At 33.8% G+C, this 770-nt stretch overlaps 1 protein-coding gene across 1 annotated transcript in view; it reads left to right on the top strand.

The window, feature by feature from the left end:
• The window catches only part of LOC106680716 (ATP-dependent translocase ABCB1), a gene marked incomplete in the record, with an annotated part of 71439 nt that overhangs the window by 34474 nt on the left and 36195 nt on the right, over positions 1 to 770 (top strand). Inside the window, 1 exon segment of the mRNA XM_067049081.1 lies at positions 198 to 321. Coding sequence (XP_066905182.1) covers positions 198 to 321 — 124 coding nt within the window.

Here is a 770-nt window from a genome sequence, read left to right on the forward strand (position 1 = left end):
GGAACTAGATAAGGTTTGAACCAAAGGATTAGGATGGTTGGAAAGGTTTATATGGAATTGAGTGTAACAATTAAATTAAAAACACACACACCCAAACCAAAGTAATTTATTTTTTAGTTGGACTTGTTATTTATGATACCAATTAATTATATTTATTAAATCTCAATTATTCAGGAAATCTTTATTTTCTATTTCAGGGTTCCATCGATGCCGCCGGAAAACGAGTCTGCGGAAGTCCCGCGTTTTCGGAACTTGGACGTGGCAGAACTTTCTGCATCACCATCCTCTGAAGGCAGCATGAAGAATCAAAACATCTTCTCTGTAAGTTAAAGATTGTCTGATAAATTCCTTTTTTTCTTGAAAGGTGAATAAGTAGAATCGATGTGGATAATCCAAAGGAATATATTTGTGAAATCCTGATCGCATATCTTCCGCTATCTTCTAAATGACAGGATTAATATCAATATTGTTAGAGTGGTGCAAGGCGGAACAGAAACATACGTGAGAGTTTTAACTGTTTATAAAAAGTTTTCAGATGTATTTCGAGATATAAAACGTGATATAGTAAACGATAGGATATCGAATGCAGTATTAGTCTGGATTAAGACTTGTCACAGATAAGATTTCAGTTCAGGAAATAACACATCAAGTGGATAACCTGATAATTATCTATTTATTTGTCAATGTCGTCACAGCGAATGAATTCAAATTCAACTTTTTGTTGATGGTGCCAAAACTGGAGGATTAAAATAAATTCCAATAAATCCCAC

This window comes from Halyomorpha halys, unplaced genomic scaffold, assembly GCF_000696795.3.
Source record: "Halyomorpha halys isolate HHAL.00 unplaced genomic scaffold, Hhal_1.1 Scaffold282.1, whole genome shotgun sequence".
In the NCBI taxonomy this organism is placed as follows: Eukaryota; Metazoa; Arthropoda; class Insecta; order Hemiptera; family Pentatomidae; genus Halyomorpha; species Halyomorpha halys.